Source organism: Phalacrocorax carbo, chromosome Z (assembly GCF_963921805.1).
Source record: "Phalacrocorax carbo chromosome Z, bPhaCar2.1, whole genome shotgun sequence".
NCBI lineage: Eukaryota > Metazoa > Chordata > Aves > Suliformes > Phalacrocoracidae > Phalacrocorax > Phalacrocorax carbo.
In genome coordinates this window covers 54958516-54975105 of record NC_087548.1, presented here as the reverse complement: position 1 = coordinate 54975105, position 16590 = coordinate 54958516, and the positions used below count along the sequence as shown (strand labels likewise).

Sequence of the window (16590 nt, the reverse complement as noted above, 5' to 3'; positions counted from 1 at the left end):
CACAGAGCAGCAGAAACTGTTGAGAAGCAGACCACCAGACGCACACTTACCTAAATTCAAGAAGTCTGATCTGGAAGAAGTCTGAGCTGAACTCGGTGCGGAAGGAAATGTAGCAGGTGTAGACACTGAGATTGGATTAAGAAATTCCCCAAAGAGGTCTGGATCAGACAGGACTTGATTCTCTACACTTGATGACATTGCAAATGGGTCAAAAGGATCAGCTGAAAAAGCAGCAAAAGACAAGGTTGAAAAAGACTTACTCCTCTGGGAGCACAGACAAAAGGTAGAGCTCATGTTGGTAATTGCAGCAGCCTTCTGAGAATTTTGTGGCAGAGTCACCACCTGCCCCTTCCTCCAGATATCTGTACTTTCATGTTGGTACAAAAAGTATTTCAGCCATACACAATATGAACAGCTATGTCTTCAAACACAAATCCTTAGCAAAGCTGCATACATTAAATAACATTGTTAAATTTCATCCATGTAAGACATTAAATTTGAGTTACCAACTGCATACAAACAGAAGAATTACATTTGTTAAATGCTCTCTAATGCCAAACTTGCAAAGACTTTAAACAAACCAGACTATTAAACTACTAAAAAGAATATCAAGTAAAACATTCATACTACCACTTGAAGGCATTGGTGACTCTGGGGCAGAAGGTGCATCAACTCAATGAAAAGCAACAGAAGCAAGGCTTTCAACAGGTCTCTAGTGATCACAACGAATTAAAAACTAATTGGAAGAGTATTTATAGTTAGCATGGGGTAACATGTGACAGTCAGCTGGAATCGTCACTTGAGACCTTCATGTTTCTGCTGCCCTCTAGGGTCAAAATCCTCAAGAGCTCACAGAACACCTGCCAGATTCACTTAGAAGCTGAGAAGGAATAATCCTGATATAGTGCTCTAGCACATCCTGAGTTAATGACCACATTGTACAGGACCCAGTAACACTTCAAAAAACAAATCCTGGATTGTCATCAAGCTATCTTAATATAGCATCACATGTACACAAAACCTGAAGTACAAGTTTGATATGCAAACTGAAATACAACAGTGACCAAATAGTCTCTCTTCTGCAATTATCTTTCTCTTATCCAATTCAAAGGCAGAACGAGATACATACATGACTACTGCTCAGGTGGCTTATGGAGTACATATAAGAAAGTCATAGTTAAAGACTAACGAGTAAAACTTCTCTTTTATAGACTTCTGCCTATATAAAAAAGGAAAATTAAGTGATTCCTCATTGATCACAGTAACAAAGTTCAATACTGAATTGCTTCAAAAGAAAGGAGTACTTGAAATCACCTGAACACTCTACAAAAATACTTTGCAGCTGTATGTAGATTAAAGCTTTCAGTCCAAGTGAATTATCATTGTGCAAAAAAGCTAAACCTGGTAACACTTTCCCAGATTATTTGACTAATATTCCCAAAAATCCTACTGTAACTTCAGGCAGAGAATTGCTATTGTTAAAAGTTTAGTCATGGGACTATGCATTGGTAAGAGGAAAAGAACCTCTAAACTAGAACACCTTGTTTTAAGTACTGAAGAGCATACATACCAGCATGTAACATTCTCTTGCAGGATACAGACCTGCCAACAACAGAAGTAAAACCAGCAAGAACACACCTTTTAGCAGTTATCACTATCATACTGGTTTGAACACTAATCTACAGGATTTCCAGTTGCCTAGCAGTCTTATGTGATTAACATTCAAAAATCCCTCACAGACATGTGACCTAAGCAGCACAGCTCTGTACCACACCTAACACTATTGCTTTATGTAAAGTGCAAGAAAGCAGTAAGTTATTACAATTATATGCCTTAGCAAGAGAAGTTATTTACATGTGGATTTAGAAAAGGATCAAGCATGTAACATTTGTATGGGAAAGTTATGGATTCTTTAAGAATGCTGAATCGCCTTTAAATTCAAAATCTGATATTTTCTGTTTACATGCTTTAAAGCTAATAGAGTATTGGCAATGTAACAAAACACCTGGATTATATACATCAATTTGCCTCCTTCATGCAATAAAAACACCAATTCTATGCAGATGCCTGCTACAGACCAATGTCTTCAGTGTACAGATCAAAACATGGTACTCATTTTCTAAGCACAACACAAGCAGCAGTTTTTATCTGTTGACTAGCCAAACAGTACTGATGTTAAATTTACATACCTGAAGACATGGCTGCTGCTGAAGACATACCCTGAGTAACAGCTGGACCCTGAGACTGACTGCTAAAATAGAAACCTGTTCCTTGCCCAAGCAGATCTCCAGTGGGCTCTTCTGAAACCTGTGATGCATTACCCACAAAGAGATTGTTCAACAAGTCCGCATTACTTGGTGAAGAATCTATTTCTGACTTAGGCTGTTTCTGTTCTGGTAAAATACCAGAGTCCAGTCCCAGTAAGTCTACATTCTCTTCAGGAGGAGGTTCTTGTAGCAGTGCTGATGGCTCTTCAAAAAGCAACTCTCCTTCCAGAGTAGAGTCTTTTTCATGAGCAATTACTGCACTTTCTTCACCTGGAAATGTAGAGAATTCTTCATATGAAGGATCACTCTCCTCCCTGTCATCAGGTAGTTGAAAGCAATCATTTCTAGATGAACTGTCCTCTATTCCACTTTCTGGACTTTTTCCTTCTTGAATAAAAAGAAACAACAGTTTTAGATTACCAGGATTCTTCTGCCAACTAGGGTAAGACAGACTTACATGGTGAGATCACATGAAATCAATCCTTAATTAATCAAAGATCCCCAAAGAATTGATGAGAAAAGCACTAACTGTTGCCTACCAATTCTTTGTACAGGGCAAAGGGGCAGCTCACCACTACACTTGAAACTCTGAAAGGGTATGTACTACAAATTTTTTCAAAGTGTGAGTGACTTGGACATTCACCTCAGGACATTGTATTTATGGCTTAGAAGATCACTCAGTAACTGCTGCTGCACTCAGTGATATCATTCACTGACACCATCAGCAGTTACTGACTTTTTTGCCAACAGAGCAGAACCCAGAAAAAGGACTTACACACGCACTAAGAAGTTACATTTTCTCAGTCCATACATACTAATCTGGACCCCACTGGCTAGTCTACTTTGTTTCCTCTGTTCCTCCGCCAGCCTAAGTGGGTCTGTGGGAATACAAAGGCTTCCTAAGGCTTCCTCCTTAACCTTTAAGATTAAGATTTTTGCAGAAAAAGAAAAACCTAACTCATCATTTAAGTTACACACAATACCAAAAACCATTACGTGGTGTTTATCCAAATGAAGCAGAATGACCACTTGTTAACGTGCAGAGCTCACTCTAGTTTGTCATGGTTGGGTGAAATAGTCACTTTTGCTGCATAAGAAGGCTTAAGCACTCATTGGAAGGTGTACAAGACAAACATACAAGTAGTTACTTCAGAGGAAAACCTGTACCTTTCCAGTCCAGAGAATGAAAGAAGTTATTTGCATCAGTACTACTGCTGTGTGGGGATTCTGTCTCAGTAGGTGCACCTTCTGAAGACTGCTCCAGCTGGGATGATTCTGCTTCATATTGTGCAGTTGAACCTGGTTGTCTAGGTAGCTCTGGTTTCCCTAAAAGACAGATTTTAAGCCAGAAACCTTAGAGAAGGACTTCTAAAACTCGATCCTGGTATTGGAAGCTGGTATTTGACTTGCAGACTGACTGCTATAGCATGACAACGGTCTCAAAGTATCTATTACTCTGCAAAAGCAAATTCCTGCTCCTTCGCCCTATTTGAAATTAGTATTTTTAACTTTGTTTCAACTGCAAAGACTAATAAAACCCTATGATCAACTATCACATTTAATTTAATCAGACTTACAGCAAAACACTAAAGCATTCTATTTACATTTGTAGGAAAATGGAATTAACACTTCACTTGTACCAGCCATTCCCTAAACCAGCTAAGAGCTAAGAATAACATCTGCAATAAGGAACAGAACATCAGAAAATAACAAATGCAGCTGTAGAAAAAACCCAGAGTATAAAGTAAGAGAAGAACATGAAGCTGTCAAACATCTCAAAGTAGTTTAGTAACACACTCTGTGCTGCAGTTAGCTACTCCTTACATGCCTTATTTCACCAAGATCAGATATTAACTGACCCTTGTGTAAGGCTGATTTGAGCTAACTACTGCTATATCTGCCAAAAAAAAGGTTTCCTCAAAGCAAATAAGATGACTCCCTAAGTTAATGAGTGGTCATCCACTGTGTCAAAAGAATGGGATGAATGCTTGGGAGAAAGTGGCCTGTCTATCACCCTCCTTCCACATACTCAGCTGCAGCTTAGAGATGCTGAAAAAAAAACCCTGACTCAGAAAACATACATAAAAGATCATGATCAATAGTCCAAACCCAATTTTAATAAGGCAAGTTCTATAAAACCAATTCACAGCACTTGTTCTGGTCCCATTCCCTTCCCACCAGTTTTAAGAAATATCTTCAATGGAATTTGAAACGCTTACATTTCATTTATCTATCAGAAAATGAAAGTGATTTAAAAAAATACAGTAATTTTACAAATCCTCATTATCAATGAAACATCTTAATTTTAGTGAGCTGAGAATTGTGCTCACAGTAGGATCTTTAAAATCTATACAAATTAAATATAAAGTGGCATAAATTATAATATAAATTAAACATATCCTGCGAAAAAAAAGACAGCAGCAACTACCTTCTATCAAAAGAAATAAGTAAGATGTACCATATTAAGAGAGTAAGATCTCAGGTATGGTGTACTAAAATCACCACAATACTCTCCATCATGCTTTTCATCCTGGAAGGACAGAGAAGGCTTAAGAGCCATAGTGAAAGTTTTAAAGCTAACTACTAATATGAGGAGAAGAAGACACTGAACAGCATTAACTGGAATTAATGCAGGCATCTACATATGAAGCACAGAAAATGTAGTATTAATAAAATTAAATGTCTGCTGGACCATGTCAGGAAAAGTTGAAAAATTGAGTTACAGCGTTACCTGGCTATGCATAAGAAGGATCTTGATAAAAACATTCTTAATTAAGACTATTTGTGAGGAACGCTCACATGATTTTAAGTGAAATTATAACGGTGCCAGTTTAGCCAAATATAGTTCTTTCGAGACATTTTGCTTACAAATCCTAGCTGTCACAATTCTGTTTGCTAAAATCCCTGCAAATAGCATATTCATAGCTTTAAAGCAAGCAAATGTAATGACAGCAGAGGTAAGACAAGGATAATTATAATCCATGATTCGAGGATAACTTATACTCTGTCATACAATGCAAATTTTTACTTGATATTTACAAAACCACACCTTTTAAATTTCTTTCAATTAAAGGCATGTCAGAAATTAAAAGTCTCAAACACTAATTACATTAGAAACTATCATTTTCTCTATTTTTTCAGGAGATTCATTACCAAATTTTGATAAAACCTCTTGTTGTTCTTCTCGGGTGGAGAAAAGGATCTTGGGATTCAGTCCCTTTATATTCATGTTTTCCCATGGTGGTTGTTCACAGCTAGGTCTGTCCCTAGGCTCCACCTCTACTTCCAGATTGACTTGAAATAGATCAGGATATTTTTCTTGTATGTCACAGGCATCCAGATCATACCTGCAAAGATGCACACAAGCAGATTCTTGATACTGATGGCTAGCTAAATTAAATATCACCGCAGTCCAAGACAGAACTTCAAAGCAATTAGTATAAGGCTTAAAACATGATTTGTTTACTTTACCCACATATTTTCAACAGGTGAGAAAATAAAAACCTTGTTACTGCAACTGAAGTAATCTACTTCCTGCACTGACTATATTTCCTCCGCCCACCATATATTGGTTTGGTAGGTTAAGCAGTTTCAAAGAAAACTTCTTTCAGTCTCCTACAAAAGGGTATCAACATACTTGGCAAATTTCACTGTGGTGGCATTTCGGGGCACAAAACCTGTGTGGAACTGAATCTGAAACATCTTCATTGAAGCCATCTGTTGAAAACAAGGAATACAGGGAAACTGCGTAAGTCCACCTGAACAGTAGGCACAGTGGTCTGCCTTTAAAGTATTTCCAGTATTTAAATATTTTCAAGTGTTTGGTTTGCTACCATTTAAGTTAATTCCATGTAAAGTTTATCTTCAGAGATTTAAATGCATTTTAAGACAGAAGGTAGACAAATCTATTACTACCAGAAACAAACCAAAAGACCTTGAACCATGTACCTCTCATTATTAACCTCAGACTATCAAAGCCTGTTAAATACTTCCAGATCCTGTCCCAGAGGCTGAAACTGCATGACCCTTATTACTTTTCTGAATAACATACGCTCAGAAAAATTTGTTGTGCAATACACTGAGAAATATATGCCATATATAAGATGAGTCCATTCAGAACAGTCTTAAAGGCAGCATGTTTGAAATGACACTTCATGAGACATGTAAAGCATTTTTTCCTGCGCAACTTCAAATCAACCATACATAATTATAGGGCTTTTCCAAACCAATTCATTATAACCATTCAACTCTCCCAACTCTGTCTTCTGCTAACAAAAAACCTACTTTCTCATGCCTGATCAGCATGTAGGAATCCAGAAAATGCTCCACTGGAAGGTTCATGTAGCTCCTGGTCTTGCACAAATCCAAATTACATCAAACTGATAAATACACAATGTTTTTGTTCCCTGGTTTTAGTTACAACATGTGTGGAATAGTCTTGCTCATCCTTACAAAGTAATTCTTCCAGTAGTAGTCTAATAAATATGCTATGATAAAATTGAGTGATGAAAGCTTTCCTTGTAAATTAGTATTTATTAAACATCATAACTGCAAGTCAAGTAACAGGCGAAACATTGCCAACAGGTGAGGGAGGTGATCTTTCCTCTCTATTCAGCACTGGTGAGGCTGCATCTGAAGTCCTGTGCCCACTGCTGGGATCCTCAGTATGAGAGACACGGACATACTGAAAAGAGTTTCTCTGATCCATCCATCCATCCCTGCCCTGAACTACACAGGAAAACCTGAACACCCTATTAAATCAGTTTTCTTAATCCCTTGCTATGCAAGAAATTTCCTGAAAGATACACTAAATCCTCTCTCAAATTAACTCTGAGCAAGTTGGAGACATTCACAATGTCCAGCTCTAGACACTTAACTGCAATACTGAGATGTGGTGGTTGATCTCCTTAGAGTTCCGCAGAGACCTTCAGGGGGCAATTTAGAGTACGTAAAACTAAGGACATATTGAATATTGTTCCATCAAAGCTCCAAATGAGGATCACAGTGTTGATGTATCACATGTTATAGTACATGGATGAGAAAATTCTGATCTTTTCCAATGAGTGAATAAATGCCAGAGAAACCACATCAAAGAAATTCTGTCATCAATGAAACTGAGATTGTACGAGTATAAGCTAACCTTGGCTGAATTCTCCCCAGTTGTATGCCTTCTCTGATGACCTTAAACCATACACTAGTTATTTTTGTGCATTAAAGAATCATTTCACTGAGATTTCGCTTTTAGGATGTTCTAGAAGGTCCGACCCCACAGCACTCTGGGGACATTAAGAAAGTCTTGAACCTCTGTAACATGACAAGGTTTGACACTCACCTTCCTACAGAAACAAACAAAGCAGGAAAACCATAGGGAATACCATTTATTTCAGTAATAGTAGATATGTATGAATACGCTTGTTTGCCCCAAGTGTATGGAAACTGCCTGAAGAACCTCTGGATCAATTTTCACAATGCTCCAAGTTATCCTAAACTTTGCACTACCCCTTCCTATTTTTTAAATATATCTCCAAGTTTAATTTGGGTTACTCATCTGAAGGAAGGAAACAGTTTCTTCTTTAGAAATCTGAAGACAGGCTTCATTAGCAATTTTTTTGTGATCTTGCAAAACATTTGCATCCATAATTGAATTAAAAAAGGAATCATGCATTCTCCTTAGGAGAACAAAGGCTAGGAAGAAAATTGGCTATAAAACTCAGCCTGGCTCTAGACAAAGTACAAAACTACATGGATTTCTCTAGCCTGCTTTCTACAGGCAGCCCCTGGAATTCCACTTTCCTATCAAACAGTATTTTTCCTTTCATTGCTGTTTGGTTGTACAGAATTAAAAAGTTCTGGCTTGTTGTGGAACTTAACAGGTAACCATCACTGCCTCAAAAAACTGGCTGGAAGCTTTACATGCACATATAACTATCACTACTCAAGTAAATTGCAGAAACGCTTACCCAAGCATCTACATGCAGAGTACTAAGAATAGACATAATTATTAGGCTTGAAAAGGCTGAATTCCCGGGTGTATGAAAACCTCACGCATTTCTTTCAAAGAATAGCAAATAAAGCCACGTACTTAATGAGATCACTAATATAAGTATACTCCAAAGCTGCAACAAGAAAAAGCAAATCTCCATGTAGGCTGTTAAATTTATCATTACCTTGGCTTGTAGTCGGCCTCCTAGGGTTGACCTGGCATGATATATCACAATGAGAACATCTCCCTGGACTGTTATACCTAGTGGAATTACAGCTTTCCCATCTTCAATTTTAAAATCCCTGAAGAAAACACATAACCACAGTTAATTTCATTTAAAAAAAATAGTATATTACTGATGCCATGAAAAGCCGATATCAGGACTTAATAGCCTGAACGCCTATTAAGCAGGTATTCTTTATTGCAGCACTGGCCACACGGGATCACTCCTCCTAGTGTGCGTGCCTGCACAGGGTTAGTTGCATAATTTATACAAGCTTTACATACATATTCATTGGTTTTCTGAGAAAGGATATACATATTCATTAATTTTCCATGATCATATCAATTTTATTATCATATGCAAACGTCCTCTGCGTATGCCTGTTAGTGGTCATCAGGGGTCTCCGGATGAAGGATCTACTCTGTGATAATTAATTTAGCCTTAAACGGAATTTCAATTAAAGTTTACAATTTATTGAATAGAGACAAGCAAGCAGCGCTGGATGCACGGGGGATTCTTCCGCCTAACGTGCATCCCGTCATACAAAATTACAGGGTTTATATTCAGTTACTTAATTAATAACAATTAGTAAAAAACACGCCTAAGTTTACACTCATTGGTCAGTGATAGGCATCCCACTTGCCGTTGGTCAGCCGTAGTTAAAGTAGCCACGCTTGCCATGTAGATTAGCCCGCATGCTCTTTACGGGGGGGGGGGGGCAAGTCTTTTTGGTCCTGAATTGGGTCGGCGGTCGCAATCTCCCCCTGACGGAATTACCTTTTCCCTAGTTTCCATGCTTCAGCGCCTTCTGAGCCAAGAAGTTCCCTGTTATCACTGCTGGCTGATTTGTGGCCTTCCCTTATCTTGGCACTCTCCTTTGTAGCAGGATGTTTCCACTGTTAGTCCTTGACGCTCTACTGAATTGTATCCTTTTAGGAGGCTTCTTGTCAATGAAGCATTCACTGCTAATGCCCTCTTGTCTGGCCTAAGCATTATTTATTATCTTGTTAAAATTCTCAGGTGTTAGTTTCTACTCCTAACTAAAATTCTTTCTTAACAATTAACTTAACAAATCGCCAATCAACATTCCAACCATTACGACAGTTAACAAGTCAATCGAGCGGCCCTCGGTTACACAAGCACAAACAGAACGGTCAAATGTTAGAGGGTCACACTTCACCGTGTGGCCCTAGCATTGTTCCATACTGACACGAATCAGATGAACACATTTTACATACTCTTCCTCACTGGGTCCACTAGTTAACCTTTGCTTTCGTGCAAACTCAGTTCCAAGATCACGTATATATACCATCCTTCAGGGACGGTCTGTTCTGGTTTAGCGTTTTGCACTGCGATTCCTTATATTTATGGTTCTGTACATCTGCTTTTTTAAGGTCAAATGTCATTGTAAATTTTTGTTTAGGTGCTGTCATGGTTCAGCCTCAGTCAGCAACTAAACACCACGTAGCCGCTTCTTGTCTTGAAGCCTTTCCAACTTCCCCAAAGCAACAGGTTTTAGTCACAACTCTATCAATCCCTCCTTTTCTTTTGAGGGCTTGTAGCTTACCTGCTACAGTCATCAATAAAAGAATTTACTGAGTCTCAAACGGAGACTATTAGAGAAGTGTTCTATGTTTGTTTACAAATTTCACAATAATTCATCCTTTTCAAGTGCCCAAGTGAAATATTTCCCTGTTTCCACTTGGTGTCTGTGCCAGTTTTGGCTGAGAAGGGGTTAATTCTCCTCACTGTGGGGGGTCGGGGACCTTTCCAGCTTCCCGCGCTCTGCCGCGTGGCGGGGGGGGGGGTGGGGGGTGGGGGGGCTGAGAGGGCTGAGAGGGGCGGGGCCATGGCGGGGGCGGCTGACCCCGACCGGCCACTGGCACGTGCATTCCATACCACGTGACGCCATGACCAGTATATTGAGGTGGGGCCGTTGCAGCGCGGGAGCGGCGCGGCGTCGGGTCGGCGCGGGTTGAGCGGCTGCGGCGCGTGCGGTTGGCTTTGGTGGTTCGTTCCCCCTCTCCCCTCCCTTCCCCCCTCCCCCGGGGCTTTGCGCCTCTCGTTGTTCTCCTTTACATTGCATTTCTGGTGTTGTTTCTTTTAATTTTAATTATTCAACTGTTCTTATCCCAACCCACGACCGTTACCCTTCTGAGCTCTCCCCCATCTACCGGTGGGGCAGTGAGCGAGCGGCTGTGTGGGGCTGAGCTGCCACTAAACCACGACAGTCTTTTTGGTGCCCAACGTGGGGCTCAAGGGTTGGAGATAACAAGAGCTGCTGGTCACAGCACCGTGTTGTCCTTTTTGCAGTTGGTGTTACAGATTGGTGTTGGTCTGTTGAGTCTGCTGTGTAATGTTTTGCCTACAAGATTTGTTATACAAACACTCATTTTCAGCTTTATCTGGTATTTGGGGTTTTTGCTGAAACCGTTACTGTACTTCGGATACCACCTTGTTGAGGCAATTAGCAATTCTACCTCCTCCTCTGAGAGATTTTATATGGAGGAAATACAGGGTAGTACCTTTGCAACTTTGTTCTATGATGTCTGTGCCTTTGTTACAACAACCTTTTTGTATCTTGAACATCCTTGCGTGGTTAAGGTGCACTTATTGTTAGTTTTTGGGCATGTTGTTTTGGTTTTCACTAAGCAAATTCAAGAATATCACCCAGACATCTGCCCCCAGGCTCGATAGTTACGAGTGGCAGGGCGTGTGGGATAGCATGGGCAAGTACTTAGGGCAGTGGGCACCCCCAGTGTTTTGGAGTGTCACCCCTGAACAAGTGCAGAATCCTAAAAAACTAGTAGAATATTTGGAGAAAGTATGTTGTTACGCTGGGAACTCCAGAGAGGCACAGATCACTGCAGCGTACCGAGCCCTGCTCAACAGTGTTCAGTGCCCCCAGGGGGAAGAGAATGTCTCTGGATTGAAATGCAAAGTGACTGGCACTGTGGTCACTCCAGCCCTGAGGGCAGGCACTGCAGCCGCTCGAACCCCCACGACAAGCTCTGCAGCCGCTCGAACCCCCAGGACAAGCTCTGCAGCCGCTCCAACCCCCACGACAAGCTCTGCAGCCGCTCAAACCCCCAGGACAAGCTCTGCAGCCACTCGCAGCCGGCTCAGAGAATCAACCCGTACCAGTATCAGTTGCCCCCATACACAAGATGAAATATTGGAAGCGGACATCAACTCGTTTAGAACGGGATGATGAACCACCAGGGCCATCACAGGGAGAGGAGGAAGAAGTCACAAATGAAACAGAGATCACCTGATCCCTGTCCTTGAGCGAGTTGCGAGATATGTGAAAAGATTTCAGCCATTGTTCAGGTGAGCACATTGTCACCTGGCTGCTCCGATGCTGGGGTAATGGGGCCAGTAGCCTGGAACTAGAGGGAAAAGAAGCCAAACAACTGGGATCCCTTTCTGGGGAAGGGGGCGTTGACAAAGCAATTGGGGAAAAAAACACAAGCCCTCAGCCTCTGGAGGCGACTCCTGTCCGGAGTGAAGGAACAGTATCCCTTTAAAGAAGATGTTACATATCACCCAGGAAAATGGACAACTATGGAGAAAGGCATCCAGTATCTAAGGGAATTAGCTGTGCTTGAGGTGATTTATGGTGACCTGGACAATAAACGGTCATCCAAAGATCCAGATGAAGCTGAGTGCACACGACCCATGTGGCGGAAGTTTGTACGGAGCGCACCATCTTCGCATGCAAACTCATTGGCAGTGATGTCCTGGAAAGATGATGAGGCACCAACGGTGGCGGAGGTGATCGATAGACTCCAGGATTACGAAACAAATACCTCTTCCTCGCTCGTCTCTGCTGTGGAGAAACTATCCCAAGAGGTGCAGCAACCCAAAGAAGATATGTCCTGCTCCCCACCCCTACAGAGTAGTGTCTCAGCTGTTAGGAATAAGCGTCCTTTGGCTCAAAGGAGGGGATACACACCACAGGCCACCCTATGGTTCTACCTGCGTGACCACGGAGAGGACATGATGAGGTGGGATGGCAAGCCTACCTCGACCCTACAGGCACGAGTATGTGAACTGCAAGGAAGAACAGTCACTCAGGGAGGCTCTTCCAGGAAAGCTGCTGCTCCAGTTTCCAGTGAGCAACTCCCCAGACAGAGGAGCAGAAGTGCTGATTTTATTTCTAAGCATAATAGAGGGACTCCTGATTCACATTTACAGGAGGCAAGTTGTGACTGCCATGATCAAGGCTAGAGGGGCCCTGCCTCCAGCCAGGTGGAAGAAAGGGATAACCGGGCTTACTGGACTGCGTGGATCCGATGGCCTGGCACGTCCGACCCACAGCAGTATAAAGCTTTAGTGGACACCGGCGCACAGTGCACCTTAATGCCATCAAACTATATAGGGGCAGAACCCATCAGCATTGCTGGAGTGACAGGGGGATCCCAAGAGCTAACTGTATTGGAGGCCAAAGTGAGCCTAACCAGGAATGAGTGGCAAAAGCACCCCACTGTGACTGGCCCCGAGGCTCCGTGCATCCTTGGCATAGACTACCTCAGGAGAGGGTATTTCAAGGACCCAAAAGGGTACAGGCAGGCTTTTGGTGTAGCTGCCTTGCAGATGGAGGAAACTGAACAGCTGTCTCTGCCTTGCCTGGCCTCTCGAAGGACCCTTCTGTTGTGGGGTTGCTGAAGGTCAAAGAACAGCTGCCAATCGCTACCACAACAGTGCACCGGCGGCAATATCACACCAACCGAGACTCTCTGATCCCCATCCATGAGCTCATTCAACTGAGGAGCCAAGGAGTCACCAGTAAGACCCACTCACCCTTCAACAGTCCCATATGGCCAGTCCGGAAGTCTAATGGAGAGTGGAGACTAACAGTAGACTATTGTGGCCTGAATGAAGTCACTCCACCATTGAGTGCTGCTGTGCCAGACATGCTAGAGCTTCAATACAAACTGGATTCAAAGGCAGCCAAGTGGTATGCCACAGCTGATATCGCTAATGCATTCTTCTCAATCCCTCTGGCAGCAGAGTGCAGGCCACAGTTTGCTTTCACATGGAGGGGCGTCCAGTACACCTGGAATCGACTGCCCCAGGGGTGGAAACACAGTCCTACCATTTGCCATGGACTGATTCAGACTGTACTGGAACAGGGAGAAGCTCCCGAACACCTTCAATATATCGATGACATCATTGTGTGGGGCAACACAGCAGAAGTTGTTTTTGAGAAAGGAGAGAAAATAGTCCAAATCCTTCTGAAGGCTGGTTTTGCCACAAAACAAAGTGAGGTGAAGGGACCCGCACAAGGGATCCAGTCCTTAGAAATCAAATGGCAAGATGGACGTAGTCAGATTCCAGTGGATGTGATCAACAAAATAGCAGCCATGTCTTCACCAACAAGCAAAAAGGAAACACAAGCTTTCTTGGGCGTTGTGGGTTTCTGGAGAATGCATATTCCAAATTACAGTATGATCGTAAGCCCTCTCTATCAAGTGACCCAGAAAAAGAATGATTTAAAATGGGGCCCTGAGCAACAACAAGCCTTTGAACAGATTAAACAGGAGATAGTCCATGCAGTAGCTCTTGGGCCAGTCCGGGCAGGACAAGATGTAAAAAATATGCTCTACACCACAGCCAGGGAGAATGGCCCTACCTGGAGCCTCTGGCAGAAAGCGCATGGGGAGACCCGAGGTCGACCCCTAGGGTTTTGGAGGCAGGGATACAGAGGGTCCAAAGCCTGCTATACTCCAACTGAAAAAGAGATATTGGCAGCATATGAAGGGGTTCGAGCTGCTTCAGAAGTGGTTGGTACTGAGGCACAGTTGCTCCTGGCACCCCGACTGCCAGTGCTGGGCTGGATGTTCAAAGGAAACGTCCCTTCTACACACCATGCAACTGATGCTACGTGGAGTAAATGGGTTGCACTGATCACCCAGCGGGCTCAAGTAGCAAACCCCAGTCGCTCAGGAATCTTGGAAGTGATTATGATGGACTGGCCAGAAGGCAAAGATTTTGGATTATCACCAGAGGAGGAGGTGACACGTGCTGAAGAAGCCCCACTCTATAACAAACTGTCAGAAGATGAAAAGCAGTATGCGCTGTTCTCTGATGGGTCCTGTCACCTTGTGGGGAAGCACCAGAGATGGAAGGCTGCTGTATGGAGTCCTACATGACAAGTAGCAGAAACTGCTGAAGGAGAAGGTGAATCAAGCCAGTTTGCAGAGGTAAAGGCCTTCCAGCTGGCCTTAGACATTGCTGAACAGGAAAAGTGGCCCAGTCAGAAACCCTACATACTGTGGAAGGGGATAGAGTCCCTGTAGTGCACGCAGAAAGTATGCTGGGCAAAACAGCCTGGGTTCTTCCTGCCTCAGGCAAAGGCAAGCCCATTCGTGGGATTGCTTTTGCTCAAGGACCTGGGTGCACTTGGTGGGTGATGCAGGAGGATGGAGAAATCTCGTGTGTGCCTCAAGGGGATTTGATTTTGGGCAAAAACAGTCCATGAACTGAATGGCACAATGTGAACTCCTGTATAATATTGTGTGTCACCTCTGTGTTGTATCAATGATATCAGAGTACGAGCCTCCCAACCCATGGAAGATAAACTGTGAAACAAGCCGTGCAGCAGTGATGGAACAATGGCTGACTCGGTATGCAGCAACCCAACGCCACACACCATCTCCCCCACCCTGAAAGCCTGATACAGCAGATGGAGCCCAGAGTCATGGACTGGGTGAACTCAATGGACGTTTTACAGGGAAGGTCCATAGACTAAGGGAATGATGTCTGTGTATTATGTTAAAGGATGGGAAGGAGAGGGGTGGTAGCTGGTAAGGAAGGTTGTATTGCATCATATGGGACCTGGGCATGGTGTAAATGGTATGGAATAAGGGGTAGAGAATGTGCTGGTTTTGGCTGAGAAGGGGTTAATTCTCCTCACTGTGGGGGGTCAGGGACCTTTCCAGCTTCCAGAGCTCTGCTGTGTGGCAGGGGGGGCTGGGAGGAGCGGGGCCATGGCGGGGGCGGCTGACCCCGACTGGCCACTGGCACGTTCATTCCATACCATGTGACCCCATGACCAGTATATTAAGGGGGGGCCGTTGAGGCTCAGGAGCGGCGCGGCGTCGGGTTGGCAGGCGGTGAGTGGCTGTGTCGCATGCGGTTTGTTTCGGCAGTTTGTTCTCCCCCCCCCGGGCTTTGCGCCTCTCGTTATTCTCCTTTCCATTGCATTTCTGGTGTTGTTTCTTTTAATTTTAATTATTCAACTGTTCTTATCCCAACCCACGAGCGTTACCCTTCTGAGCTCTCCCCCATCTACCAGTGGGGGAGTGAGCGAGCAGCTGTGTGGGGCTGAGCTGCCAGATAAACCACAACAGTGTCTCATCTTATTTCTTTTCCAATCACCATGTGTCTTAGCTGAATTTCAACAACAAAGAAAACACCTAAGAGACACAAACATTCCTAAAACCATTAGCATAACCAATCCAATGAGTAACTGTTTTAACCATCTTAGATTAGGAAGCCAAGAAGTCAATTCATCCCACAAATCTCAAAACCCTAAAGAATTTTCATCTGGAGATATGTCATGGAATGTGTGTGTTTTTTCCCAAAGTGCATCCAAATCTGCTTCTACCCGATTACCCTTATTGATATATGCACAGCAGCTGTTATTAATGATTATGCATACACCCCCTTCTTTGGAAGTCAGTAAATCTAATGCCATTTGATTTTACAACACAACTGTACTAAGAGATGACACCTCCGTCTGCAAATTCTTTATAGACTTAAATCTTGATTGCAGTGAAGGTAGCCAGCAACACCTCCTAAGGTCCACTCCACTTCTCTCCCAGCTGATTACCTGAAAAATTCTTAACATAAACCCAATCTCCAGGGCTAAATGGGTGGATCGGATGACCCATGTTTAGTTTGGCTTCTCCAAGGCCTTCAGTATCAACCTATAAAAATCTGCTTCAAATTCTTACCATGGCAAAGGAATTTTCTCTAAATGATTAAAACTTAACTGCTCAAAAAATAACATGATTAACAGTTGCCTACAGCAGAGCAGACTCATTTAGACCCATAGTTCTCAGATCAAATATGGAAGAAATGTCTTCAAGGAGCTGCTGGGGAATGCAAGA

At 42.9% G+C, this 16590-nt stretch overlaps 1 protein-coding gene across 2 annotated transcripts in view; it reads right to left on the bottom strand.

Annotated features, from left to right (window-relative positions):
* The window catches only part of GAK (cyclin G associated kinase), a 79264-nt gene that overhangs the window by 18925 nt on the left and 43749 nt on the right, over positions 1–16590 (bottom strand). The window contains exons 17-22 of one of the 2 annotated variants that reach the window (XM_064439330.1): positions 8435–8552; positions 5905–5984; positions 5421–5614; positions 3435–3593; positions 2190–2654; positions 51–221 (exon numbers count right to left, since the gene is read on the bottom strand). In XM_064439330.1, the coding sequence (XP_064295400.1) occupies positions 51–221; positions 2190–2654; positions 3435–3593; positions 5421–5614; positions 5905–5984; positions 8435–8552 (1187 nt within the window). The remainder of the gene's footprint in view (positions 1–50; positions 222–2189; positions 2655–3434; positions 3594–5420; positions 5615–5904; positions 5985–8434; positions 8553–16590) is intronic. The other variant, XM_064439331.1, reaches the window with a different exon arrangement.